At 42.2% G+C, this 27,134-nt stretch overlaps 1 protein-coding gene and 1 pseudogene across 3 annotated transcripts; one reads left to right on the forward strand and one right to left on the reverse strand.

The window, feature by feature from the left end:
- Positions 1-26,912, forward strand: NBR1 (NBR1 autophagy cargo receptor). 2 transcript variants are annotated; one of them, XM_079904275.1, is made up of 22 exons: positions 1-248; positions 3,286-3,396; positions 6,216-6,278; positions 7,219-7,237; positions 8,025-8,047; positions 13,654-13,848; positions 14,177-14,254; positions 14,743-14,957; positions 15,431-15,598; positions 16,239-16,448; positions 17,093-17,252; positions 17,347-17,637; positions 18,298-18,447; positions 18,941-19,016; positions 19,544-19,654; positions 19,912-20,076; positions 20,318-20,395; positions 21,334-21,757; positions 22,525-22,619; positions 23,307-23,364; positions 24,113-24,218; positions 25,329-26,912. In XM_079904275.1, the coding sequence occupies exons 2-22, from the start codon at positions 3,295-3,297 to the stop codon at positions 25,500-25,502; spliced, it is 2,961 nt and encodes a 986-aa protein (XP_079760401.1). In that variant the 5' UTR covers positions 1-248; positions 3,286-3,294; the 3' UTR covers positions 25,503-26,912. The 2 variants fall into 2 exon arrangements, with proteins under 2 accessions (XP_079760401.1, XP_079760400.1); XM_079904274.1 differs by lacking the exon at positions 1-248 and adding an exon at positions 492-597.
- Positions 8,072-13,026, reverse strand: LOC307177368 (thyroid transcription factor 1-associated protein 26-like; annotated as a pseudogene). Its single transcript has 2 exons — positions 13,021-13,026; positions 8,072-11,958 (listed from the first exon to the last, which is right to left on the reverse strand). The product of its transcript is annotated as a thyroid transcription factor 1-associated protein 26-like (transcript).
- Positions 26,913-27,134: the final 222 nt, after the last annotated feature.

Raw genomic sequence — 27,134 nt, forward strand, 5'->3', positions numbered from 1 at the left:
CCACAGTGTCCCTTGGAAACTGTAGTCTTATGGAGAGGAACTTCCGACACTGGAAGCGGGCACGAGTCTCGCGACAGCCCAGTTGACAAATTGAAGAGCTCCGCCCGCTTATGCACGTCAACAGATATGGATTGGAGTGTTATGTTTTAGTATCTTGAGAGCGGATAATAGGCTAAAGAACCTACAAATCCGAGGAAGACTACAATTCCCATCCATCCCCGCGAGTCTCCGGCAAGTCGTCCTCTAAGGTCGGTGACCTAACTAAGGTCCGGCGCAGCTTTTACCTGGGAAGGGGAAATCGGCCCACGGCTGCGCACTCGTAGTTCCGCCCCTTTGCCCCAGTGTTTGTTGTTGTTGTGAGGTTCTGGCCGCTCCTGACCCGCCTCCGCCAACTCATCTTCGACCAATCAGTGGGGTGGTAGTTTTGAGGGACAAGTGGTAGGAACCAATCATCTTGTCGGAAACTCAGAGACGCAGGGGACTAGGCCCTGTGTCTCTCCGCCATGTTAGATTCACCCCGCAGGGATAGCCCGAGAGCTGGCTGCGGACGGTTCTTGCACTGGCCTCGGGCAGGCGCCCCCCGGGGGCGGGAAGCTGGTAAGGAAGCAGTTGCGGTTACCTAGGGGTGGTGTCACGTCGCACTGAGAGGGCTTGGGGAAGTTCAAGGGAGGAAACCTGCAAAGAAGAGGGGCGACTTTTTCCGTGTCTGGGGCCAGTCGATCTTTTCAGTGACCGGATGGGAGAGCAGTTCGTGTTCCGAGGGGCCAAGGGGGCGGATACCACCGGAGGGATGGCGGGTCCGTGGCTTAGAACGCCTGGCTTCTGCTGAAGGACGCCGAGACTCCCCAGCACAAAGAGGGCCTAGGCAAAGAAAACGAGAGAGAGTCTTCAGGGGTTGGTGATACTGTCTTGGGGACATGGAGTGCCAGGAAAAGTTAAGTGGAAGACTAGGATGAAGTTTCCAAGGAAAAAAAAAATGACACTACCCACACAGCCTCCTACTCCCCCTCATCCCACTTTCGGGGAACCTCATAAGGAAGTCTCCTTGGTCAGGGACCTCTGGTATTGGAAAGACACCGTTTTTCCTTTTTATCGAACACGCAGCTTTCAGATCACACATTTTAACTCCAGGATAGCTTGTACAGGCCTCCGGTGGAGACAGTAATGAAAGCTCAGGTTCCCAGGTCAGATTCATTAAAGGGATTTTTGATATCCTGGAAAAATCGACATAGAGGAAAAGCTGATCTATGCCAAGCAAAGATGAGCCAGTGGCATGAACTTAATATAATGCCAGTTAATGAAAGCTGAAGGCCGAGGCCCCAGCTACCTGACTTTACTAACTACAGGGACAGAGAGTACTAACGATAGCTTTGGTATTTCCACAAGTTCAAGACTAATGCTCTTGCTAAAAGAATTTTCACATATAAGGCAAACCGAAATAGGCAGCTCTTTATGAAGACCTGGATATGGTCCAGCTAAACTAGAATCTCCCACTTCCTGTTTTCTCCTTGCCAGCCAACTAGTTGGATGAGCTCCAAAGTATCTAAACTAATTTCCAACTGTGTAATTTGAGAAAAGGCAAAGAAGATTAGTTTCCTTTTGGACTTTAAAAAGTGTGGAAGTGTGTTTCTCAGAAGTTGAAAAGTGAGAATGTGTTTTAGAATATCCACTTTTGGCTGAGTGAATCAGTCACCTAATCTCCCTGATTTTTTGCCCAAGATTCTGGGGAGTTGCCAGGAGTTCTGTCCAAATTTTAAGGACCCCAAGAATTGCATTCCATATGAATGAAATACTAGATGTCAGCAGGATTGGTGCTAGAAACTATTTTGGTGGTGAACTTGGTTCTAGGTAGAGAAAAAGGATGGAAAATGTTGGAGGATGATTGTCTTTGGATTAAAAAAAAAAAATCCCTGATCCTCAGAGAATTGAATCCTCAGAGAATTCAAGATCGTTTTTAATGACAGTTGTATTGTTTCACAGGGCAGTTCCTTACACTGTGGAAAACAGGACTATTTCAGGCCCTGATTTATTATGATAATAACTTTTATATTTGAGTACCGTTTTCAAAGAAATAGCATACACATTTTTACTTGATCCTTGTGATAACATCCTTGTGAGGTTAGCAAAGCAGAGGTCTTAGACCTATTTTACAGATTAAGGAACTGAAGCTCGGAGGTTAAAAGACTTGCTCACACTTATATGGCTAGTAATGTGCCAGAGCTGTGTCTGGAACCCAGCTCTTCTAAACCCCTGTGATCCCTCCCCTCATTACACTGTAAACTCCTGAGACTTAATCTTGTTCCTCTCCAATGTCCTGTGCCTGGAGCAGAACCTGGCTCTTTGTAGATGCTTAGTCAAGATTTATTGATGAATATGTTTTTTAGAAAACATATAAACATATAAAAAAGCTGGCCTTTTTCATTACAACTTACATTTAGATTTAAACAATTTTTTCATAAAGTCAAAAAAAACCAATCTAACAACTCATAAGTAATCAATCCTTAAAATTCTTACCTTTTAGAGGTAAATATTCAATTATTTTGTGGATGAAATGAGTTTGGTTAAAACAGTTGACTACAGTCAATCCCTATTGGGGGGATGGAAGGGTATAGATGAAATGAGGGTAGCTTTGAGTTGATCATTGTAGTTAGATGTTCACTACTCTCCACTTTTATGTATGTTTGAAATTCTCCATAAAAGAAAAAAAGTAGCCTACAAAAAAAACAAAAAACATGAACTTCGATGAAGGTTGTTGAATGCTACCCCTGTATAGTTTCTTGGCGAGTGGTTCAGCCTCTAACTTGTTGTTAAATGGATCTAATAGAGAACTTTGGTTGCTCAATTTAGGAAAGGGCTGCTTTTCCAAGAAAAATATAGATCATCACTTTCAGGCTTTAGAAATGTAAATTCCCCAAGGGTAGAGACCTACGCTTACTCATCTTGGTAACCTACTAGTAAATATGTAACAGTAGGTATCTGTTTAATTAAGCAATCATTATAAAGTTCATAAAATCCTAAAGGATTTTACAAATGTTAGATGATTTCTGTGAATGTGGCCAAAATTTACATTCTCTCTGCAAACATATGGCAGTGAGATTCGTTTTAAGCCACCCACTAGACTGTAAATAGCAAAAGAGCAGGGACATTATCTTCACACCCACTGCTGTGTCCTCCTAGCCTAGCCTGTATTAGGTCCTCACAAGTATTTGTTGAATGAATGTTTATGCAGTTTATAGAACTCTTTCTAATGTGTTTTCTCTCTCTCATCCATCCTCTCTTCTCTAGCCCCACAGCATGGAACCACAGGTTACTCTAAATGTGACTTTTAAAAATGAAACTCAAAGCTTTCTAGTTTCTGATCCAGAAAATACAACTTGGGCTGATGTGGAAGCTATGGTGAGTGTTATTTTGTTTTGTTTCTCCATCCTTTAAGCATAAATATTTTTTCCAGAGATAGCTGTTTTTAGCTGTGTCATATTTACCATTTCTGGGCCTTTTGGAAAATTATTTTTGACAGGGGCTTGGGATTCATATAGGAGATGTGCCCTGGTAGAGGAAACAAACAAATTCTTTCTGAGGCGTTTAGAAAGGAAAGGTAAATTTATTTTTTTAAGTGAGATAGGACTTAGAAATCCTGTTTATTTTAGAAACAGGAGGCCTGAGGAATGAATTGGTGTGGACTCCACCCTAACGAGGCCTGAGGTGAATGTTCTCTTGCTTGAGAGCAGATAGGTTACTGTGGTTTTTGAACCACCAAGGATATAATTTGTGTTTTGCAAGAGCTGATCGATTGCTTTTATTGCTAGGTCAGAGGATGAATATCTCAAAGTTGAGCAGGAAAAACTCGCACGGGTGTTCAGATAGCAGCTCATCTATCACTTTCGTTGTTGTTAGTGCTTTTCCTCTTCTTGGTTTGCCCTTTGTACTCTTCTGTTTTTGTTTGATTTGCAGTAGTGAATGTTTTACTTCCTGTGTAACTGTGTTTATCTAATGAAACTCTTTGGTAAAAACCTAGTTTTACCTGGTTGGTAAAAACCTACTTTTCTCTGGTTATGTGTTATGGTAACCAAAAAGGAAAAGAAATGGTGGAGAGACCTCAAAAGATGATCTGATCTCATCCTTTGTCTTCCAGGAAAAATATTTCCTTTAGGGCTTCCCTGGTGGCGCAGTGGTTGAGAGTCCGCCTGCCGATGCAGGGGACGCAGGTTCGTGCCCCGGTCCGGGAAGATCCCACATGCCGCGGAGCGGCTGGGCCCGTGACCCATGGCTGCTGAGCCTGGGCGTCCGGAGCCTGTGCTCCGCAACGGGAGAGGCCGCAACAGTGAGAGGCCCGCGTACCACAAAAAAAAAAAAAAAAAAAAAAAAATATTTCCTTTATACTACCCTGGACAGATGGTTATCCAGAAAGTTGGATCTTGTTTGTCAAATGATCTGAAAATCAAACACAGCTATCTTTTTTTTCCTAGTAGTTAAATGAACTGACAGCTTGCCTTTTTTCTTTATTGTAAATTTTAAATTATAAAAGTGTAATACCTGCCCATTATAAGAAGTGAAACAATCCAAACATATATAAAGAAAATGTTAATATCCCTCCACTCCCCATACCCTCCACCCGCTATTCTAGCCTCTTTGGGGGCAACCAGTGTTAACAGCCCTGTGTGTACTTCCCACATTTTCCATGTTCATACAGTTATCATACCATACTATGAACATTATTCTACAACTTGCTTTTTAAAAACAAAACAAACAAAAAAAAACAGGAGAAAAACAAGTAGTGGTTTACTAACATGCATACCTCCTGTATACATGAGTGATACCCAGGAAAACTGAGTAACTCCACAGCTTGCTTTTTTTAACCCAGCCTGTATTATAGACACAGTTCTCAGTGAATAGACAAGGATCCAAGCTGCTGTTGGTGTTATACAACAATTTAACCATCCCTTATTGAAAGATCGTTTCTAGGGTTTTTTGTGGGTTTTTTTCAATTGAGATATAGTTGACATATAACATTATATTAGTTTCAGGTATACAATGTAATGATTCTATGTTTTCGTGTATTGCAAAATGATCACCACAGTAAGTCTAGTTAATATTCATTACCACACACAGTTACATTTTTTTTTCCTTGGGATGACATCTTTTAAGATCTATTCTCTTAGCAACTTTCAAATATACAATATAGTACATATTATTAACTGTAGTCACTGTGCTGTACATTACATCCCCAGGACTTTATTTTATAATTGGAAGTGTGTACCTTTGACCACCTTTACCCATTTTATCCACCTCCCATTCCCTGCCTCTGCAACCACCAATGTGTTCTCTGTATCTATGAGTTGATGAGTTGTCTATTTGTATTTAATATTCCACATATAAGTGAGATTATATGGTAGTTTTCTGTCTGATTTATTTCAGTTAGCATAATGCCTCAATTTCCAAAAGGTTGGGTTTTTTTTTCCTTTTACCACTATAAAATAAACTACAGGAGATCCCTCTTTGTATATATAACGTATACACTGTTCTATAGGATAAAGTTTCCCAAAGTGAAATTAATGGGTCACCAAGCATGTGACTTTAAATTTTCATAGATACTACTGCATGCTTTGCAGAACAGTGGTAGGACCCCACAGAAGCACATGACAGTGCCCTGGATCTTTATCCGCATTGGATGTCTTTTTGTTTTTGGCTGCAATGCGTGGCTTGCGGGATCTTAGTTCCCCAACCAGGGATTGAACCTGGGCCCTCGGCAGTGAAAGCCCAGAGTCCTAACCACTGGACTGCCGGGGAATTCCTCAACATTGCATGTTACAGCTTTAAAAATTGTGTTGCCATTCTGTTGAGATGACATCTCATTGCTTTAATTTAGGTTGTTCTGACTACCATTAAGGTTAAACATCTTTTCATGTATTTGTTAGGCATATCTGATTTCTTCAGTGAAATTTCTGTAGATTTTGGCCCACTTTTACCAGTTAAGATCTTATGATTAGCAGTTGCTTTTTGTGTATTGCAGATATTAACCCTTTGTCTCTCGTGATTTGCAAATATTTTTCCCAGTCTATTGCTTGTCTTTTGACTTTGGTTTTTTTTTAACCATGTAAAATGTTTAATTTTTATGTAGTGAAATATGTCAGTCCTTTATTTTATGACTTCTAGGGTTCTATTACAACCTGCCTTTTTGATAACTTGATCATATAGTGTATACATTTCATTTGCAGGTAAAAGTTTCATTTGATTTGAACACTATTCAAATAAAATACCTGGATGAGGAAAATGAAGAGGTAAAGTATATTATGGTACCCATGACCAGGTATCCAGAATAGGGATCTTATTTCTCAAGAGGGATGTGGAGCTCAAAAAGTTCAGAATAGTGTTTATCTCATTTGTGTAGGAGTTTAAACATATTTGATAATTGTATGTTCTAAGCTGATTTGTGCCATCTGAGATGGAGTTGAGAAATAAGGAAGCGACATTGAAGAAGAAAATCTGAGAGATAACTTTTAAAACTATATAGTGGGGCTTCCCTGGTGGTGCAGTGGTTGAGAGTCCGCCTGCCGATGCAGGGGACACAGGTTCGTGCCCCGGTCAGGGAGGATCCCGCGTGCCGCGGAGCGGCTGGGCCCGTGGGCCATGGCCGCTGAGCCTGCGCGTCAGGAGCCTGTGCTCCACAACGGGAGAGGCCACAGCAGTGAGAGGCCCGCGTACTGAAAAAAAAAAAAAAAAAAAAAAACTATATAGTGATCTTATGTTCAACTGTATCACAAGCTGCTATTTAGTTTCTAGTAATAAAAATAATAATGACAAACCCTTATTGAGTGGTTACAATGTGTCAGACTAACAACAGTACTATTATCATTATCTCTGTTTTACGCATGAGAAAACTGAGGCGCCGAGAGTTTAAGTAACTTGCACAAAGGCACAAAAGCTTGGAAATAGCAGAGTAGGGTACTACTCATACCCTCTGATATACATACTTTATACCCTCTGGCTCCAGAGCCCAGGCTCCTAGCCACTATATTATGCTGCTTCTTAACTACCTGAAACAAAGGAGGATATAATAGTTAAGCAGTAAAATTACTTAATTATTCACATTTAGTTCAGATACTGGAAAAGCTGAATGCCTGACCTGAGGTTTTGTATCTATCCTGTGAGGCTGGATATGCTGAATTGCTCAGTTGATGAGAGGTTTATAATTCACTGTTGCTTTTTTTCCTTTTACAGGTATCCATCAACAGTCAAGGTGAGTCCCTGAGAGAACCTATTCAGGTTTATTTAAAAGCCTTAATCTGATCATAGGCATTGGCATTTCCATTTCCATTCAAATCTTGTTGCAGTATTTATTTTAGAGTAGAATTTGGTATGCAATAAATGCACTCACTTACCCATAGGCATTAGTTACATAGGAGAGCTTTATTTTATAACAGTTTTTTGTGTATAGGTTGGTGCCTTGATTGGACCCAAAGGACAGCTTTAATGAGAGGTTCTCTTATATTTAAGATGCTAATGTTTTGAAAAACATGTTTCCCAATTCAACATATTTAACTTGTTTTCCTGGTATTGCTTTTGTCCTTGACTTGGTATATATATTAAAGTCAAGTTATAAATAAGATGGTTGGTTTTTGAGAGCATGGGGTGCATTTTCCCACAGGAGCAATGTTATATTTGAAGATTAGGTTCCCAGGATAGCCCCCAGAACCTTATTTTAACCAGCTGAAATGATAGTATTAACACCATCCTTTAACTTCCTTGAGTCCTGAGCTTCACTAAGCCTAGAGTGAGGGAGCTGGATTGAGTTTTTGTAACTGGAAGACTCTAGTAGCAGAGAGAGGGATTTAAGGGGGAGAACTAATTTGCAGGTAGCTTCTGTTTATGATGGGATAAGAAGGGAATTTGTCAGCAAAAAGGTAGTAGCTGTTCATATATAAGGACTGTAAGCTAAGAATTCTTAAAAGTAAGAATTGTCCATGCTTAATAGAATCTTTTGGGCTGGTAAAAAAATCACAGTATGTATATTTTTGTCCTTCTAGGAGAATATGAAGAAGCACTTAAGGTAATGATCATTTCATCTTATTTTCAAATAATTTTTTAAATGTTTATGGACTAAAACTTGAGCCTGAATTCCATTAGCCATGTGGAGAAACTAATGACTATAAACACAGCAAAACCCATTTTTAAGGAGACTGTGATGAGTTCAGCATACCATGCAGCAAAAGGTACCTCCTAATATAAAGATTCTTTCCAGTATCATTGCATCTCATTGCTGGTCTTGATGCCACTGTACTGGCATTTCAAAATTGAAAGAACTCTCTGAAATGATGCTTTCTGGTTCACATTTTTTATCTCCTTCCTTCACCTTGTTCCCTGTCAAATGTTACACTATAATGTGGAAGAATTTAAGGTATAAACCATCCATTTACAATCTCTTGTATGTCAGTGATGAATTAGAGTATTCCTCAAGGTCACTTATTTAAGGTGTGCTAAGCTGACCTTTCACTGACTATCCTTTTTGAACTTCTAATCCAGGCTGAGCCATTTTCCATAATCACTTTTTGTCTAGGGAGGGAAAGGCAAGATTTTTTTTTAAATCAGGAGCTGGATTTACCCTTCCTGGTTTTTGATCAGAATTGCTATTCTGAGTGCCACTTGTTTCAAAAGTTTAGCCAATGTCTTCTTGGTTTTTACGCAGAAATCCTCATTTACCAGCCAGTCTCTTGGTTTTAGGCATTCAGGCCCTTTCCTGGTTTCTCTTAGTTGAAATACCCGTCTCTGTTAGTAATTTTTCATGCTTCGTAATTTCCCTCTGCAGGACTTGGGATGTGTGTGTATATATAAATATATAATATATATAAATATATATAATACTGACTTAAAAATCAGATTCTGCAAAGTACATTTTTTTTAATCTGTGCCAAAAATGTGTTTTCAGAGAAAATCTTATTTTCATACTCAGACTTTGTATTGTCACTCATTTGTATAGGTGCGCTTCGTTACAGCACGGGCCCTGCCCCCACCATTTGGAAGTGTCACACACACACACACAAAAAGCCTGTACAAAGGACTGGCTTCCCTTCTTCCTGTGACCTTGACCTGTCCCACAACTTCCTAACACTTACTAATTTATGAAACTTTTTCTCAGCACAGTTTTGTTTTGCATGTCCATTGGATTACAAACTTTATTAAAAAATATAGAACAACAACAAAAAGAAATTTCCCTCTGCCCCAGTTTTCACGTGATCTTCCTAGTTCCCCTTTGCTTTTTTTTTTTTTTAATTTATCTATTTTATTTACTTATTTTTGGCTGCGTTGGGTCTTCGTTGCTGCACATGGTGTTTCTCTAGTTGCTATGAGCGGGGGCTACTGTTCGTTGTGGTGCATGGGCTTCTCATTGCAGTGGCTTCTGAATTCTGAATTCCATTAGCCGTGTTGCGGAGCACAGGCTCTAGGCGCTTGGGCTTCTGTAGTTGTGACTCACGGGCTCTAGAGCACAGGCTCAGTAGTTGTGGCGCACGGGCTTAGTTGCTCCTCAGCATGTGGGATCTTCCTGGATCAGGACTCGAACCCATGTCCCCTGCATTGGCAGGCGGATTCTTAACCACTGTGCCACCAGGGAAGCCCTTCTTCTTTGCTTTTAAGCTGTTCTAACATGATGTCTCCCAACACCCCTTTACTCTTCTCCAATCTTCTGGCTTTTCTTTTTCCATATTCAGAAGCTATAGTAGTTTCATTAAAAAAGTCATTTAAAAACTTCATAATTCTTCTACCTTTCTCACAGCCACTATTAGTTTACCTATTCTGTCAGAAATCTTGGATCTCAGCAGTCTAGAGTTTATATAAGCCTGTCTTGCCCTAGGAAGCAAGACTTTTTCTACATACATTTTTTTCTGTAGTAACATATAATACTTAAAATTCCATGTTTATATTTTGACACAGTTCGTTGTAGTTGTTTCTTGAGCAATTTTTTCCACAGACTCTACCAAATATTTTAGAAAAAGCTTCTTGGTTTGTGGTCTAGAGTAGGAGTTGGCAAACTATAGCTGGGAAGCTGGCCATATATGTATGTGTGTGTATATATATATATATATTTAAAATTTTTTGTAAACATTGTATTTCATCTGAATTTAATATGATACAAAAGTATTATGTGCTTGAACCTGTCACCTAAATAGAAGGTTCTTTCAGTTCTCCAGGCCAGCCTTCCTTTAGAGGCAAATAAGAAACAAATCACCTCACACCTGTCAGAATGGCTATCATCAGAAAGACCACAAATAACAAATGTTGGCGAGGATGTGAAGAAAAAGGAACACTTTTACACTGTTGGTGGGAATGTAAATCGGGGTGGCCACTGTGGAAAACAGTATGGAGGTTCCTCAAGAAACTAAAAATAGAGCTACCATACGACCCAGCAACTCCACTCCAGAGTATATATCCAAAGAAAACAAAAACATTAATTTGAGAAGATATTTGTACCCCAGTGTTCATAGCAGCATTATTTACAATAACCAAGATATGGAAGCATCCTAAGTGTCCATCAACAGATGAATGGGTAAAGAAGATGTGTGCGCGCGCGCGCACACACACACACACACACACACACACACACACACACACACACAGGAATACTACTCAGCCATAAAAAAGAATGAACTTTTTCCACTTGCAACAACATGGATGTAACTTAGAGAAATAGGTCAGGGAGAGAGAGACAAGTACTGTATGTTATCACTTATATGTGGAATCTAAAAAGTAAAACAGGGACATCCCTGGTGGTCCAGTGGCTAAGACTGCACTCCCAATGCAGGGGGCCCAGGTTCGATCCCTGGTTAGGGAACAGATCCCACACAGTGCAACTAAGACCTGGCTCAGCCAAATAAATAAATATTTTTAATAAATAAAATAAACTAGTGAATATAACAAAAAGAAACAGACTCATAGATACAGAAAAGAAACTAGTGGTTACCAGTGGGGAGGGACAAGAAGGGTAGGGGATTTAGAGGTGCAAACTATTATATATAAAATAAATAAGCTATAAGGATATATTTTACAGCATGGGGAATTTAGCCAATATTTTATAATTAAGAAAGGAAGAGAAATCACATTATGTAGCGTATATATAGATAATTTGCTTTTACAAAAACAAAATATTTGGACATTTTATATTCAGTATAGCTTAGCAATCCAGTTTCTGTTGACAAATTTAGTTAACTGTTAGGAGGTATAGTACATATTCAAGAGAACTTAATAGCCCACAGATATTTTAACCCTTAAGGATGACATGTCTGATTTAATTTTGTTTCTGTTTTTAAAGAAGATACTGGTAAGAATTTGCTGGTGGTCTAGTGGTTAGGACTCCGAGCTTTCACTGCTGAGGTCATGGGTTCTGTATCTGGTTGGGGAACTAAGATCTCGCAAGTCACGTGGTGTGGCCAAAAAACAAAAAAGAGATAATACTGGCCCTTTGTAGTAGAGGCTTTGAGCTGCTTCTCTCTCTTTTTTCCTCCTAATTCTTGTTCTTTAACAGCATGCTTAGCTTGTACCTGTTCACATTCTTCCTGTGCTGTTTGATTTGATGTTTTCTTTTTCTTTGGAATAGCAAGAGAATTTACTCTTATGCTACATTGTTCTTCTGGCCGAGGCTGCTCAAAGCTACCGTGTTCTTCAGACAAAGTCTGGTCAATACTATATTGCTCTTCTGGCAAAGGTTGATCTACGTATTCTTCTTACAAAGGCTGGTCAACTTGTTCTTCTGATAAGGACTGGTCAACTTTTCTAGGTGGCTTCCTGAGTCTTTCCTCTACAACTAAGTAGAGGTGCTTCAGATGATCAGGATATAAATCTGTGAACTGTGATTCCTGTGAGGTTTGAGCCTTCATTTCCTGTCGTAGCAATTTCTTATAATTTTTCTGACTTTTTAGTTTTCTTCAAAATTTAAAGCCTTCCCTCACGAACTTTCCCCACGAAGGCCTACGGATGGTTGATGGTTAGGTTGCCATGTGCTCTGTTTCACATTCTTATTTCTGAATCCTGCCAACAGCTCCTTTGTTACATGTCCCAAAAATCCGTGTCTGCCACCTTGCTGCCAGCATCACCCTGGCCACATTTTTTTTTTTTTTTTTTTTTTTTGCAGTACGCGGGCCTCTCAACTGTTGTGGCCTCTCCTGTTGCAGAGCACAGGCTCTGGACGCGCAGGCTCAGCGGCCATGGCTCACGGGCCCAGCCGCTCCGTGGCATGTGGGATCCTCCCGGACCAGGGCACGAACCCGCATCCACTGCGCCACCAGGGAAGCCCCACCCTGGCCACATTTTTATAAATAAAGTTTTATTAGAACACAGTCATGCCCATTCATCATGTATTGTCTGTGGCTACTTTTGTGCCACAATGGCAGAGTTGAGTAGTTGTGACAGAAACTGAATGGCCTGCAAGCCTAAAATATTTATTATGTGGCCCTTTAAGAAAGTTTCCTGGGTACTTTCTTGGTGGTCTGGTGGTTAAGACTTCACCTTCCAATGCAGTGGGTGTGGGTTTGATCCCTGGTCAGGGAGCTAAGATCCCACATGCCTCACAGCCAAAACACCAAAACATTAAAAAAATAGAAGCAATATTGTAACAAATTCAATAAAGACTTTAAAAAAAAAACTAAAAGTTTGCTGAACAACAAGGATGTACTGTATAGCACAGGGAACTATATTCAGTGTCTTGTAATAACCTATAATGGACAAGAATCTGGAAAAGAATATATATATGTATATATATAAATAACTGAATCACTTTGCTGTGTACCTGAATCATTGTAAATCAACTATACTTCAATTAAAAAAAGAAAAAAGAAAGTTTGCTGATCCCTGACCTAAGATAATAGCTTTCAGACTTTTTGGACGTGGAATGCTGTTTTTAAGTGGAATCTTAAGAAGTCTAATGTGTGAAAATAGATAAAGGAAGAACAAATCTTGTCACTGGGTAACAAGTGGGAGGAGCTAGAACCCCACGGACTTAACCCCTTAATCTCTTCTTGGACGCTGGAGTACCTTCATGGAATCTCAAATGCTCCTTGAAGTAGAGTTTTCAAAATAGGATATTTAAGAAGATGCTCTTCAAAAAGAGGTGACCACTTAAGCATGCTTTCCAAAATACTATTCTTAGTGGGAAGGTAGACGCTTAACTTTGGACATAGCTTTAAGTTTCCTGGGTCTAGAATTGACTTTTGAAAAGTTGAAATTAGAATCCGTAAGTGGAGTCCTACGTAAAAACCAGTTAATAGATGGTAACTAGACAAACTGTGGTGATTATTTCACAATGTATATTTGACATTTTCAAATGTCAAATCATTATGTTTTAACCTGAAACTAATATATGTCAATTACACTTAAATTTAAAAAGTTAAACAGAAAAGTAGTAACCCAATTAATGAAAACATCTCACCTAATGAAGAGCTACACTAAAACCCTTTTGTTTTTAACAAAACCATTCCTAGTTAACATTCTTGGCCAAGAAACAGCAGACTGTTAACATATTTGTTATTTGATTTAATAAAAGAAGCATGAATCTGATATTTTCCAGCATATTTTACCACACCTCTTCTGTTTAGGTGTCTTTGAAATTTTATTTAGGAAAGGAGAATCACACAATATTGTTTTTAATTTCATAACGTATGCTCTCAGATGGCAGTTAAGCAGGGAAACCAACTGCAGATGCAAGTCCATGAAGGCTATCGTGTTGTCTACGAAGCCCCACCCCCAGTTGGAGCAGAAAAACGACCAGTTGCAAGGACAGGGAAGAAGCCACTTGCACATTATTCTTCACTGGTGAGAGTCTTGGGATCAGACATGAAGACCCCAGAGGAGCCTGCAGCACAGGTACAAAGGGAATGGACCTGTCTCTATGATTTTTCTAACCTATGTTTCATTGTCTCTAGTCTAAGATTTGAGCTGTTCATCAAAGATTTGGGAGTTGTTTTGACTGTCTCCGTCTGACTTTTTGAAACTAGTAACAGTGGTTACTTCTGGAGAGGAGCATGAATAGTTTGACATAAAGACTTCGGTTTTTCCTATACTCTTTCATGCTCATTTTTTTTGACCATATATTTATATTATTTGGCAACAGAAACCTCAAAGTAATACATTTCAGGAGATTTACTTTAAACAGAAAAAGAAAAAAACTATCTCCGATTGTGTTTACTTGCAGCAGTTTCCACCTGCTCCACGTGACGCAGACCAGCCTCAAGACAAGCCCCCAGACTGGTTCACAAGCTCCCTAGAGACAGTGAGTGTCTTTCTGGCTTGGGTTCTAATGGCAGTGTTGGAACGGGTGGAATGTGGAAGAAACAGAAAGCTAAATCCAGATGGCTGCTGCCTCTGGTGCAGGTGAATGAAGAGTAGTAGCTAATAATATCCAAACTAGAGTAGTTCCAGTCAAGAAAGTTCCTAGCTTTTGCAATAATGTACTAGAAAAAGGGGGGAGTTTAATTCTAAGGATGTAAGGGAAAGGGACAAATTTCTGTGCTTGAGAAGGAAGAGTTAGAAATTTACTCATCAATGGATTTTTTGGTATTTTATTTGAACCAGTTTAGCTATGGAAGGAATAGACCTTTTTTGCTTTGTTTCTGTCCCTTCATTTAGTAGCTATTATCTGTTTATTATGCTCTTATGTTATACCAGAGGTGGTGAGGTTTCAGGTCTATTTGATATTTTCATGCCTTTTTCCAGTCTTGGAACTGAGGGGTTTTTTCCCCCATCTTCTCTGTATTCTAGTTCAGAGAGCAAGTGGTTAAAGAAACGGTTGAGAAGCTTGAACAGAAATTACGTGAGAAGCTTATCCTCCAGAATCCATCCTTGGGTTCCTGTCCTTCAGAAGTCTCAATGCCTATTTCAGAGGAAACACTGTTTTTGCCAGAAAACCAGTTCAACTGGCATATTGCTTGCAGCAGCTGCCAAAGGAGGATCGTCGGTGTGCGCTACCAGTGCAGGTAAAGCAGTAACTGGGTAGTGAATAGCTCTTAGTAGAACTTACAGCAGGCGGGCCTTCTAGCATTCTGGGAGGTACCCTCTGAGCACCATCCATAGCAGCTCTGGATTGGAAACAAGCTACTCTTCACCCACAAGATAAAATAACTATTTGAAGGGTATTCAGATTGTGGTGTTCATATATACTTTCGAATTAAAAGAGCCAAAATTAAGTTCCCCAAAACAAAATTGGATCCCCAAGGATTATCTCCGTATTCCAAATGCTTTCATATCTCGTTTTCTCCCATAGATTGTCCTTTGAAATAGGTACAGGTGAAGTGTTACTATCCTCATTTTATTCATGAGGATTGAGACATGGCATGGATGGGTGATGTGCTCAGGTTCCCACCTAGCTGGTAATAGAGCAGATAAGGAAGTCTGGGTCCCTATCGCCCAACCTCAGGTACTTCCCACTGTTCCTTTCTTTTCCTCATAGCCTCTGCCCATCCTACAATATCTGTGAAGATTGTGAATCGGGGCCATATGCCCATGACTCCAACCATGTCCTGCTGAAGTTGCGGAGACCTGTTGTGGGTTCCTCTGAACCCTTCTCTCACTCGAGGTTCTCTACTCCTCGTCTTCCTGCTGCTCTGGAACAGGCCAGGTAAAGCCATATGTGCATGGGATGCTTGTTCTCTGTTTGGTTTCTTGGTTTTGGTGACAGGGTGTGAGTCACAAAACTACAAATAGTCTCCTGGGAATTCCCTGGCAGTCCAGTGGTTAGAACTCCACGCTTCCACAGCAGGGGGCACGGGTTCGATCCCTGGTCGAGCAACTAAGGCCCCACATGCCGCATGGCACAGCCAAAAACAAAACAATAAAAGCACATAGTCTCCTTAGTTCCCACTCCTTTCCAGTTGATGTGCAATGACGGGGATAATTATCCTCCAAAGCTAATGAGATGGAAATGAGAACTACAGAAAGAAATTAAGAAATTAACCTAGAAGCTGACGCTGATGGAGACCACAAGTGGCCCAAAATAGCTTCAGGATTTTTTAAATATTTATTCATTTATTTATTTAGGCTGCACCGGGTCTTAGTTGTGGCACTCAGGATCTTCATTGTGGCATGGGGGATTTTTTTTTTTTTTTTTTTTGCAGCATGCATGCACAACCAGGGATTGAACCCGAGCCCCTGCATAGGGAGCGCAGAGTCTTACCCACTGGACCACCAGGGAAGTTCTGAATAGCTTCAAGATTTGTTTGTGAGATTTGTTTTTTAAGACTGTGTTTTTTGTCTCACAGGCTCCAGAAACAGGTTGACAAGAACTTTCTTAAAGCAGAAAAGCAAAGGTTGCGAGCTGAGAAGAAACAGCGTAAAGCAGAGGTCAAGGAACTTAAAAAGCAGCTTAAACTCCACAGGAAGATTCATCTGTGGAATTCGATCCATGGGCTCCAGAGCCCCAAGTCTCCTTTGGGCCGACCCGAGAGCCTGCTGCAGTCTAACACCCCAATGTAAGCCCAGGGCCAGGGCGGGAGCCAGGACTTTAGGTCCAGCCCTCTAAACTGGAACTTAAGCCAACTTCTCTCTTATTTCTTGGTAACCCATAACACCCAAACCCTTAAAACTTCCCGTTTTCCGATCCTAGTGTTCTTAAAGGGTGGTTTGGTAGTTATCTTTGACACTTGCTTTGTTGCCTTCTTCAGAAAAACAGAAACCAGTAAGGTTCAGAAACTGGCTGGTGTGACCTCTCTTCACTGGAGGCAGTCTGGATTTGAAGCAAAAGAAGCAAATATTTTAAGAGCCCAACTCTTTAGTTAATTTATGGTCCCTTTTAGTTATCCTCACCATAGTTTTTTAGCTTAGGAGTCAGGTCCCCTTGGGTTTTTTTTTGTTTTTTGAGGTTGTTTTTTGGGGTTGTTTTTGGCGTGCGGGATCTTAGTTCCCCAACCAGGGATTGAACCCGCGCCCCCTGCAGTGCAAGCACGGAGTCCTAACCACTGGACTGCCAGGGGATTCCCATCGTTAGTATTATTTTTAAGGCAAATGCATTGGTGCATCCTCCAGGGTCACTGTCTGTGTCTCAAACCACAGTATTGGGTATTCAGAAGACATCACACCCAGCAGCAAGTGACTAAATATTTGAATTTCTGTTCAGGCTCCCTTTGCAGCCCTGTGCCTCAGTTATGCCAACCCTCAGTGCAGCATTTGTGGATGAGAATTTGCCTGATGGGACTCACCTCCAGCCAGGAACCAAGTTTATCAAACACTGGAGGATGAAAAATACAGGAAATGTAAAGTGGAGTACAGACACAAAGGTATTTTTCCCCACAAAACGTGAAGATGAAGTGATTTGAGGTGGCAGTGTGTTTAACTGACAGGCTTTCTTTCTCTTGTCACTATTCTTTTCAGCTCAAGTTCATGTGGGGAAATCTGACTTTGGCTTCTACAGAAAAGAAGGATGTTTTGGTTCCCTGCCTAAAGGCCGGCCATGTGGGAGTTGTGTCTGTGGAGTTCATTGCCCCAACCCTGGAGGGAACATACACTTCCCACTGGCGTCTTTCTCACAAAGGCCAGCAGTTTGGGCCTCGGGTCTGGTGCAGTATCATAGTGGATCCTTTCCCCTACACAGAGAGCTCTGATAACATTGAAAAGAGCATGATCAGCTCAAGCAAAGGTGCTGATCTCACCTGCCAGCAAGAGGTGAGCATTGGAAGGGTGACTAAAACCAAAAGAGCCCACTCACAGCTGGTGGTTCTTCAGAAGTCTGGAGAAGCCAGCTTCTCCCCTCCTTCGAACACATCGTGTGCTTATATTGGGCCTAGTCCTCAGGGGCTCTGTTTGCATGTCCTTCGCATCTTGGTGCAGGCGTCCCTCAGTGCTTTCGTATCTCTCTGTAGTGATGTGTGGCTAGCCTCTGTGCTGCACGAGGGAAAGCAGAGCTGCCTGGCCTGTGGGCCTGCTGAGCTGATGCCTTTGCTGCTTAACAGTCATCTCTCCTGTATATCCCTTGTGTATGTTTCCTAAATACTAATGAAGTCTTACCCTGATTGTTACTTGGTGCACAGTTTTTTCAGGCAGCTTCCCTGTTTACTACTTAAATTTAGTTACCCAATGTTAATGTCCTGGTTTCGACTGTTGTTTTTATGGTTAATCTAAGCTATTGTCATTAGGGGAAGCTGGGTGAAGGGGGTAATTAGTAAACTCTCTATACTGTTCTTGTAACTTTTCTATGTCTAAAATTATAACAAAACAAAAAGTTTTAATACATGGAGTGCTTTTGTTTTTAGGGAGGCAGCCGTCAGCTTGCCTTTTGAGTTCTGTTGAGGGCCTAAAATGTGTCCCAATGGTTTATCTCCATAGGAAGCTCTTCTTCCGGCTAAAGAAGAAATTCCACCTGGTGAAACAACTGAGCAGGCAGAAGGGACAGGAACCTGCATCCCACAGAAGGCCAAAAATGCTGCCAGCGAGAGGGAGCTCTATATCCCATCTGTGGACCTTCTGACTGCCCAGGTGGAAGACTGAGCACTTTGAGGGGCGAGGGACAGAAAGCCCTGGGGAAAGAGTTCTGAACTTGTTGAAGAAAAGGCGGTAGAGCCATAGGTGGTGCTCAGGAAGTTGGAGATACGCCCACTCTGATCTAGTCAGATGCACTGAATGGCAAAATCATCACCAGTGGGAGCAGGCTTCTAAACTAAATGTTTCGTCTTTGAATTGGGAACTTACCTTGTGCTTCCCATCACTTCCCTCTAGTTGCCTCTTCTTTTCTGCCTAACTGGTTCACCTTCACCCCCACTGCATTTGCTCTCTTTCCTGCCATTTGGTTATTTGAATGCCTACTTCCCATTTAACTCTTCTTGTTTTCACTTGACTGATGTGAGGCATGAATTTGAACAGAGTTAAATCTGGGATGATACAGAACTCAATGGCCTGCAGGACCCATCAAGACAAAACATGGCTCTAGCGTGTGCTGCGAGTAGTCTAACCTTGTGCCTTTTTTTTTCAGGACCTGCTGTCCTTTGAGCTGTTGGATATAAATATTGTCCAAGAGTTGGAGAGAGTGCCCCACAACACCCCTGTGGGTAAGAATGTCACTCGGTCCACCTTGCTTATTTTATTAACAGGCCCCAAAATACTGCAGCCCTGACTCTGGTAGTTAGTATTTTATTCTGAGGAAATAGTTGGCAAGGATTTCTCCCACAATGTGATATTAAAACTGCACCCATTGGTTCATTTTCCTTCCTCTCCCTGTTGTCAGAGGCAACAATACCAGTTTGTGCAAAGTTTCCCCACCATAAAGGGACCCTCTTCTCCATTTTTCTCTGGATATTTGTGTCCCTTTGTTCTTTTGCATTCATGGCTCTGTGTCTTGGCCATGGTCTCCCAAAGCCAAACAACCGTTTATGATCCTTCCTGCATTGATGGATCTGTCTGAGATACTTGTGTGCCTAATGGTCTGGAGAAATTCTTTAGAACGCCTTGAAGTGTACCTGGGTTTATTTTAGCCATGCAGGAGGCAAGAAGCCTATGAGCTGCTGTTTCTGGACACTGACTGTTGATGATGTGAAGCTTTTTCATGGCTGATGGTTCTCCTGTCTTCATTCTCCAGATATGACTCCCTGCATGTCTCCTCTGCCACATGACAGTCCTTTAATAGAGAAGCCAGGCTTGGGGCAGATACAGGAAGAGAGTGAAGGGGCGGGATTTAAAGAACTTCCTGGTAAGGGGTTAAATATTTGTAAAGTATTTGCATCCTCCCCTTCCACACCACACCCTGTTGTTACACATACCCCCTACTAATCTTACCTTGCTGTGTGAGCGGGTTTTCTGTAGGATCTCATTTTTTGAAGTCTCCTCACCTGCACATGGCACCAATAGCAGCTATTCTGTGGCATCGCATCAGCATGGGTACATGACTAGAGAAAGATCTTCAACACTTTAAACGCTAATTGCAGACAAAGTTCATGTCTTTTTCAGATTCCACAGTGTCAGTAAAGAAGAGGGCTGAGAACATTTCTTCAGTGGAGGAAGCAGAAGATGACCTGAGTGGGACCCAGTTCGTGTGTGAGACTGTAATCCGATCCCTTACCTTGGATGCTGCCCCGGATCACAAACCACCTTGCAGACAGAAGTCCACGCACAGTGAGCGTCCCTGAATTCCCCACCCACCCACCCCCCAAAACTGAGGTGACGCCTGACTTGTGATTGCCAGACCTGAGCAGATAGAAGTGCTCTTCTTTACTGAGAGTAGTGGAGATAGCGGGATCTTTGTTAGAATTCGGATCATGGTTGTTTCTTTGGGCTCTACATATGCTACCTGACCATTTTATTTATAGCATCAGGAGCAAAGCAGCTACCATAACTCATTTCTGTACTTCTTCAGGGGCAGAATTTCAGTTGCACACCACAGAGGAGCAGCAGCCGGTTGTGCTGCCTGGATTCTGCAGCAAGGAGTCTTCTTGTAAGTTGACAGAGCCCCTCAGCAGAGACCCCCACTGGCAGCTGAGTTGTCTCCTTTCTCCAAGGGCAGCAGTCAGGAAATAGTGGGCAGAAACAGGAGCACCAGACTAAGTTTCTCACGGTTAAATTCTGCTGTAATAAATTTCTTTGTGGCAGAAATTTTTAGATGTCAGATAGGTAGAACCACTGTCATGTATTTCAAGTACTATCCAAAAACTCAAATTCTACTCCATCAAAATAATGTGAAAAAATGTCTTGTGTTTATTATAGTGAAATTTGACCTATACCTTTAAGCATGATTTATCTCACTTTTTCATTTATGTATCTATATTTAAACTGTATATTTTTTAAAATATATGTATTTCCTCACACATACTTGTGTACAAATGCATAACAAAAAAGTCTGGAAGGACTTACGCCAAAATGTTCACAGTAGTTATCTCTGTTAAGGTTATAGGTACTTTTTTATTTCCTTTTTTTTTGTCATCCATGTTTGCCAATTTTCTATCATGACTACTCATTACTTCACAAAGAAGAGAAGGAAAGTAGTCATACAGTCCTGAAGTATTTACCACCAAACATTTTCTCTTCTTATAGCACTGTTAGCTAGTATATCAGTTTTGATTTGAACCCGTCTCAGTATGTTAACCATCACGTGAAGAGGAAAAGGGATGAGGCCTCCTTGTTTTAAGATTCATAGTGTTCTCAGAAGCCTCGATGTTTCTGCCAATGTTGTTTTTGTGAACTTTGGTTCTATGTGGCTTTGCGTAGGTTTAGAATATGGCCATGACCATGGTTTCAGCAGCCCTTCCCTCTGGTTTGTCCCTGTCCTCTGGGTTTCATAATTATAGCTCATGACCTACAAGGCTTGGTGGGGTAAGGGTAGCACAGGGGCTGCTTTTAGCTTATACCTTAAAATTGGTTGCTTTCATCCTTTAGTGAAATTTGCTCCACCCGAAGAGGGACCACTTGGAGACGAGAGGGAAGAGATTGTCCGTATTGTTGAAGAAGAAGCTGTCATGGAGGAGGAGGAGGAGGATGAGCTCAGAGATGAAGTTCAGAGTCAGTCCTCTGCTTCTTCGGAGGATTACATCATCATCCTGCCTGAGTGCTTTGACACCAGCCGCCCCCTGGGGGACTCCATGTACAGCTCTGCCCTCTCACAGCCAGGCCTGGAGCGAGGGGCTGAAGGCGAGCCTGGGGTTGAGGCTGGGCAGGAACCAGTCGAGGCTGGGGAGAGACCCCCTGGAGGGGAGAACCAGCCACAGGGGCACAGCATCAATGATATCCTTATGACCTCACAGACTCTGGACACAGTGCCCCTGACCCCAGAGGTGGTAGGGCCTTCGCCACGGCTGCCCAGGTACCATCCACACCCCGCTCTGCTGGGCTGTTCTCCAGAGGTGGAATAAAGAGAGAGGACTCAACCTGATCTCAAAACCTGTTTCTTTGTCAGCAAGGGAAGAGTCTATTTCCCATAGTAAAGTCTGATGAATAAAAGTTGTACTTCCCAGTATTTGTGTATTCTGGATTTAAAGAAATACTTGTTTCAGTTAACCTTAATTATCTGAGTATAATCTATCTACTTATGTTTTGATCATTGAGAGCCAGTTTTTAAACACAAACATCCCTGGACCTTCCTCCCTGTTCTGTTGACTCATGGGCAAAGGCAGCAAAAACTCTTTCTCATACTAATCCAAACAAAGTAGAATAAGAAGTTTAATCTGTTATGGAAACAAATATACTACAAAACCCAGATAGAAGTTACTGTTTTTCTCTACTGGTTCTGTCTGTATCACTGCTCTCTCACAGTATGGAAAATGGTGGAGGCTTGACTATAATTTAAAGCATTCTCCCAGGGAGCTAGATATTTTCTTTTATCAGCACCACTTGATACAGGGGGAAGTGACCAGACTGAAGCCAGTCTTTCTAGCTTGACTGTGGCTGAAGAGGAAAACCAGAAGAAGAATGAGCCCTTCTCACCTGATCCCTAAATTCAGACATGTGATCTGGATCAGAAATGTGAAGCCTCTGTAGAGAATTTGGCACTGCTGTGCTCTGTTTACTGTTTCTCCACCGTTACTGTAGGCGCCTTTTCAACTTACTTTCAATATTGTGTCTTTCTGAAAGGAGTCCTGCGTATGCACAGCATCATGGTTCCCCAGGAGTGGATTTACCAGTTACCGTACCAGAAGTTTTTTCAGTCCCTGATCAGAGCAGAGGAGGTAATGACCAGCCTGAGCTTTCTCTTTTTCTGTGCTCCTTTCTAATGGAACCAGGTATAAATAGGCACTCTATCTTTGTGACTCTTGGCAGTTTTTAGAAACTTGCCCTATGACTTTTTCTGTGCTCCTGCCTCATACTCTTTTGTTCTATCTTCTAGCTTAATATTTATTAAACGAGATCCCATAGAGGTTGGCATTGTGCTGTAGTGGAAAGAACACAGGCTTTGGGGCCAGACTAGTCTAGGCTCCAGCCTCAGCTCCACCTTTCTTCACCGTGTGACCTTGCAATGGTTCAGCAGGGTTCTAAGACCTGAAGGTCTGTTTCCTTACCTACAAAATAAAGAGACTAGCACTTTGAAGTTGTGAGTAGACCCTCAAAGTCGCTTTCCTCTCGTCCTCAAAAAACAAAACCTGAAAGTACTTAAGAACTAATAAACTATTGTGATAGGATTATAGAATTAATTTTTCTGATTCACTAAACAGTCACCTTGCATTGCATTCTGGACAGTTTTCTTTAACATTTACTTAAACCACCTGCAAAATTTCTCAAATATTTAAAAAGAAAGAAAAAGAGACTTTAATCGTTGCAATCAGATTGCCACCTGCCTCAAAACTAGCCTTGCTGTGATTAGGAAACACCAGGGGCTTATGGGTGCTGTGTCTAACCAACAGCTCTTTTGCTTGTAGAGCTCAGAGGCTCATCAGGACTTGCAAACAGCAGACAGAAGAGCTCTGACCACTCAAGGTAACGGGGGCTTCCTTGTGCAGCCCCTCCTTCAGAAGCAGAGGGATATCCTAGTATTGCCTCCGCTTAAACGAGCCTCTCAGAGCATGTGCCACCTGCCGAGAGCGGAGGAGAGCCATCATTCCTTCCTGTCCTTATTTCCTCCTAAAGCTTGCGAGCAGCACTGAGCAGAGGACTCATGTTGATGTTTAATAAGAGTGTTCACATTCCAGACCAGGAGGAAGTTCCCTCAGATTCACCTCCTGCTTAGTACCAGAGAAGAAGGCAGGAAGGCCCAGCCCGCTGTGCATCCTTGTAACTTTTTCGTAGACACACCTGCCTCTCTGCTCCCAGTCATCTCAGAGCAGTGTCACGGTGGGCTCCTCCCTACGGAGAGCGTTCAGAAAATCACATTTCCTTTGGGAGGTGTTTCCTCTGGGATGATAACTGAGCATGCAGACTGCCAGGTCCTCAGTGTGCTGCTGAGCACATGAATTTCCAGCCGGGGCTGAAAGCTGGCATGCTAACCAGAGTGAGGTGCTTTCTGCAGTGCCCTGCCCATATCTTGCAGCAAGCAGTAAGAGCTGGGCCCTGCATCAAGCCCAGATCTGTAGCTATAAAACTGATAGGAAAATAGGCCCACTCTCCTTTTACGTCTGACTTTTTTCTCGGGGAAATCTCATTTTCTTCCCAGGATTAGAGCCCAGGTTCTCCGTAGGAAGATAATGATTCACGTTTCTTTAGGGAGACAAATTGGCTTTCCCCGCAGGCACCACCACGGGAGCAGCATTGCTGGAGGGCTGGTGAAGGGGGCTTTGTCTGTTGCCGCCTCTGCATACAAGGCCTTGTTTGCTGGACCACCGGTCACTGCACAGGTCAGTGTATGTTTTATTTTCCTGAACCGAATCCAAGTCACCAGTGAAAACAGTGGCGTCTGCCTGGGTTGGAGAGAGTAGCATGGCATCGTAGCGAGCGTGAGCTTTAAGTTTAATCTTTAACACGCAGCTCTGCCACTTTCCAGCTGTATGACTTTGGCTAAGTCACTTGAGGGAGGAAAGAAAAAAGACCTAACGTTGGTTGCGGACCTACTGTGTGGGGGTCACTCTCCCAGGTACCAGCACTACGAGGTGAATCAGACACCAGTTCCTGCCCAGAGACAGTGGGAAATAAGCAAACGGACATTTATCTGTGAAACTTTTGAAAATTGCAAAGCACTGTAGAATGTAAAGAATCTTCCCATTCGATTAAGGAAAAAAAAAAACGTTTATTGTGCAGTGTAAGATACTGTGCGAGTGTTCTCAGACCAGTGGAACACCTCAGCCTGGTGTCGGCCCCACGGCGGGGCCAGGGAAGGCGTCCTGGCAGATGACGCCCGAGCTCAGTCCTAAAGGACAGAATGAGTGTGTGCCAGGAGAGAGGGTTAGAGAGGGCACTGTAGACAGAGTAGCCAGTACAGAGACTTGGAGATGTGAACCTGGAAGGTGAATTTGCACCAAGAAGAGAAAAGACCAGTGATGTAGGTGGGATGCTGTGTTAAGTGATTTTGGCTTTTATTTTTAAGACCCGTGGGAGGGACTTCCCTGGTGGTCCAGTGGTTAAGACTTGCGCTGGCCATACTTTCTTCCAGTTTCCCATGCTTTCTTCCAATTACCATCTCCTCTCTTGCTCCTTCTTGCCCCATCGTCATGATTACCTTTAACTGCACAGGGTTTCCAGAGTTCGTTAGCATCTTTTCCTTCATCTAGTTCTAAAGACAGTTCGCCAGTCACCTGGCTCAGGGTGCAGACGTACCCAGTCCAAAGCAGGGCCTTCCCAGTCCTTCCTTATCCCCTCAGAAGACCCATTAGTATTGGGTGGACAGGAGTGCCGTAGCCCGGCACCTGATTACCTAGTATTTTGAATAAATCTGGAAGATGAGCATGCCTTAACAAGATAAACACAAATTATACAAAAAACGTTGTTCCGCTTTTCTTGACTCTACACAGCCAATAGTTTCCGAAGATCAGACAGCAGCCCTGATGTCCCATCTCTTTGAAATGGGATTCTGTGACAGGCAGCTAAACCTAAGGCTGCTGAAGAAACACAATTACAACATCCTGCAGGTTGTGACAGAACTCCTTCAGGTCAACAGCGACGACTGGTGCGGCCACCGCTACTGAGGAGTGACCTCGTATTCAGTAACTTTGCCTGCTGCTCGGAGACGATCTTTATTCTGTCTTGGGGGTGTGGGGTGGAAGCCCTTGCTTATTTTTTAATCTGATGAATCTACATACAGCCCATCATTGAACTGTCAAGACAATACCTGCCTTGCGGTATTTTTTGGAGCAAATGAAAGGCCGGAACTTAAACCTTCCCTTTAGACGTTAGATGAATTGTAGGAAGAGCATTTTTCACTTGATCTGGATAAAACTCTTCTCCGTTTTAGTGCACTGAAAAGTGCAACTTAAACTCCCTATAGAACCCTTTTTCTTCCTGCTTGTACTGAAGTTGAGTATTTTTCTTTGCTTAATTGTGGATGTTTTCAATGAGGATATCTGTTCATTGTCAGCTTATAAAAGAAATTAACCTTGGACGTTGTTTTCAAGAATTACTCTCATAATTTTTCTAACCTATCCCAAGCTTCATAGCTGTGTGGTGTTAAAATAACACCCAGGGCGCGCACGATAGGAGTTTTGTTCCTCTTCCCTTCTCAAGGAGAAAGTCGTTCCCCTGCAAGTCTTAGTAACGGGCACTGTTGTTTTTCAAAAGACCCCCAGTGATGCGTTTAGAGTACATCCACCTTCCAGTCTCTGCACTTCTGAGAAAGGAGCGGGGAGTGTGCGCATTAACCCAGCAGCACCTGTTGAGCAGTGTCTGTCGTAGCAATTTTGCATACATTTTATTTTATTTAAGGGAAAAAATGTAGGTAGTGTGAAATATTTTGCTAATGCTACAAAGAAGGAAAGAAACTCTTCTATTAAAGGGAAAAGTAAGTTTAATAGTTACCCTTTTTCTTTATGTCGGGGGGGCAGGCCTTTACAGTAGAGTGGGCGGGGGTGTATAGGAACATGAGAAAAGTGAAAGGCAGGCTCCTGTGTGAATCATGTCAGTGAAGTTCAGGGGTGGGCAAATGAGTGGGTGTGAGGCTTAGGCCATCCTGATGGCCTCCTGAATGTTTGCAATCTGTTCAGGAGAACCTAGAACAAGAAAAAGAGGCTGGTGTTTTGCAAGACTTGGATGGGAGCAAACTCACTGAAAAAGTTTTGGTTTAACCCCAGGGTACGCGAGCGGGAAGGAGCTCGCTTACAGGGTCCTGGTCCTCGCGCTGTTTTACAGAAGGGAGTCTTGGGTACAGCTAGTAAAGAGGTGTGACAAAGAACACTACAGATTTTAGTCATAAAAATTACTTGCAGAAAAAGAAGACTCTGACCCCCAGCCTGAAGGGGGAAGGATAGTAAAATAGTATTACTTAACCTGGTTTGGTATTATAATGAATGGTGATTTAAATGAATCATGGGCCATAATGATGTTTATTTACAGTATAACTCTTGAATGCTGTGAAATAAGCCAGGATTCAGACTGCAAGCCAACCAGCCTGTTTATTATTTAAAACGTTTTTGTGGGGGGTGGGGGTGGGGGTGGGGGGTGGGCTTCTGGGTAGAGGCTGAGCGGCAGGGTGTGTGTAATTAATTCGGTTGATTTGGGACGGGATCTTGTCTTGACCATGTGAGTTGTATTGTAGGGGTCCAGGAGGGCCCTGGGGTCCAGTCGTCTGTCCCATTGTACTTGTACCTAACCGCTTCAAGAATGGT

Source organism: Stenella coeruleoalba, assembly GCF_951394435.1.
Source record: "Stenella coeruleoalba genome assembly, chromosome: 19".
Taxonomy (NCBI): Eukaryota; Metazoa; Chordata; class Mammalia; order Artiodactyla; family Delphinidae; genus Stenella; species Stenella coeruleoalba.